Here is a 1,691-nt window from a genome sequence, read left to right as displayed (position 1 = left end):
GGCTGAGACACGCTACCATATGACACCCCGCTTCACCCCGCACCTCGACTTCCAAAGGGACAAAAAAAATGTTTGGCACATGTGACGCAGCATTGCCATGGTCCTTACACGGAGAATATCGTTTCTACGCGCGCGATCAAGCCAATACTCATGCCTCGGTCAAAGGGAGACCTCTCCCCCTTAAGGGACATCATCATCACAGCCTACCGCGAGCAGACCTCTGTTAGCGACATCGTTGCCTTGCCGAAAGACAAGTTCGATTTAGCCATAACCGATCGGACTTTATATCGCCGCCTCCAGGAGTGGAATGAACCTCTTCACCAGCAGCGTACTGCAGATACAGGTCAGCTTCGCTCTCTCATCCAAGATGAGTTTTTTACACGAGGGTCATCGGATTCCGAAATCCTACGCTATGTCCGTTCGCTGGGATTGCCTCTCTCTAAGGCTGGTTTGGAACGCATTCGCAAGGACATGGGGATTTTCCGTCGACGTACTTCAGCCCAACTTGAAGCACAGCTCCTCCAAGCGGTTGACTTTATGGAAACACCTTCTCTTTCTTCCATTCTCATTCCTCGCCTTGGACGCCGGTCTCTTTGGAAACACGTTCTTCAGGTTGCCCACATCCCGATTCCGGGGAAAGCTCTCTACGAAACCTTCAGCCAACTATATCCCCAAGAAGTCGCATGACGATGGCAGCAGAAGCGTGGCAAGCGTGGAGGGTTCACAGTGCCGGGGCCCAACTATACGTGGCCAATCGATGCGTACTGCAAATTGCCCTCCCTCCCGACAGTCTCAATGGTAAATGACTGCGATTTGCTTCGGAGCCTCTTTCGTCGGACCGTTACTGCAATTGTTGAAGCAACCAACTTCCCAACGTTTATGGAATCCTGTTAGTTAGTTTGTCCTTTCCTCCTGAAATTCAAGGCTGCCAGCATTGCATCGACATGCTCACCCAAGGTAAACAGAGACCGCAAGGAGACGAGTCCTACCAACTTTGGTTTATTAAGGAAATTGTCTGGTATCTTGGCGGAGCCCTGCGATGAGAACCTAACGCTAACTATCGCACTCCTTGTCCCTGAAACAACGCCATTTCGAGATCCTACCATGCGAATACTCTTCTGGATTGCCCTAGTTCACTTTCTTATGAGCGGCGCTTCTTAATCGGACATCTGCCAGCAGACCGCTTGTTTTCAATCTCATCCTTCACCATTTGTGCCCATTCCTCAAGCTGCTCCTCTGAGAGCTCGTCAAGCTCGTCCGAAGTGTACATTTCGAACCTGTCCTTCTCTTTCTTAGCAAACTCCTCAACCCGCTCCTGCTCTGCCGCTGTTTCGGTTAGCCTGGACAAACCCTACAAACAACGAGAATAACATACCAATACGAAGGCTGCACGCTGTGCTCTGCCCATAATAATAGCAATTGGTGCATGCTCCAGCACCGTGCTTAGTGGTGGGGACACGGCAGTCGGAAGCAGGGCCACGGGACTGAAAACTGCTGCACTGCTTGCACTTTGGGTTCTGGTATTGCGTCGGAGTAAAGATGTAAACAGCCAGAGATGTCGCACGAGTCTGGGTATCGAACTTCGGCTTAGCAGTCGTCGCCTCGCCTTGGATGAAATACTCGTGCGGGGTAAAAAGACGCTGGACAGCCTAGCAATAACTATGTGAATGGAACACGTTTGGCATTTTGCT

General features: G+C 51.0%; 2 protein-coding genes across 2 annotated transcripts; one reads left to right on the top strand and one right to left on the bottom strand.

The window, feature by feature from the left end:
- Positions 1-1,064, top strand: N657DRAFT_628233 (uncharacterized protein). Its single transcript, XM_062790840.1, has 2 exons — positions 1-893; positions 966-1,064. Exon 1 carries the CDS (start codon positions 151-153, stop codon positions 685-687), a length of 537 nt encoding a protein of 178 aa, XP_062642412.1. The 5' UTR covers positions 1-150; the 3' UTR covers positions 688-893; positions 966-1,064.
- A 77-nt stretch (positions 1,065-1,141) lies between these two features.
- N657DRAFT_637917 (uncharacterized protein) lies at positions 1,142-1,685 on the bottom strand (the record flags this gene model as incomplete). The annotated part of the gene is made up of 3 exons (XM_062791545.1): positions 1,142-1,320; positions 1,376-1,640; positions 1,677-1,685. The coding sequence occupies 3 exons, from the start codon at positions 1,683-1,685 to the stop codon at positions 1,142-1,144; spliced, it is 453 nt and encodes a 150-aa protein (XP_062642411.1).
- Between the last annotated feature and the right edge of the window lie 6 nt (positions 1,686-1,691).

The sequence above is a fragment of the Parathielavia appendiculata genome (assembly GCF_033297405.1).
Source record: "Parathielavia appendiculata strain CBS 731.68 unplaced genomic scaffold N657scaffold_41, whole genome shotgun sequence".
NCBI lineage: Eukaryota > Fungi > Ascomycota > Sordariomycetes > Sordariales > Chaetomiaceae > Parathielavia > Parathielavia appendiculata.
The sequence above is the reverse complement of the archived record's forward strand: the minus strand, read 5'-3'. Positions and strand labels throughout refer to the sequence as shown.

What these genes read in the sequence shown, in the direction of transcription:
- N657DRAFT_628233 (XM_062790840.1), top strand. Translation starts at nt 151, where the DNA reads ATGCCTCGGTCAAAGGGAGACCTCTCCCCCTTAAGGGACATCATCATC.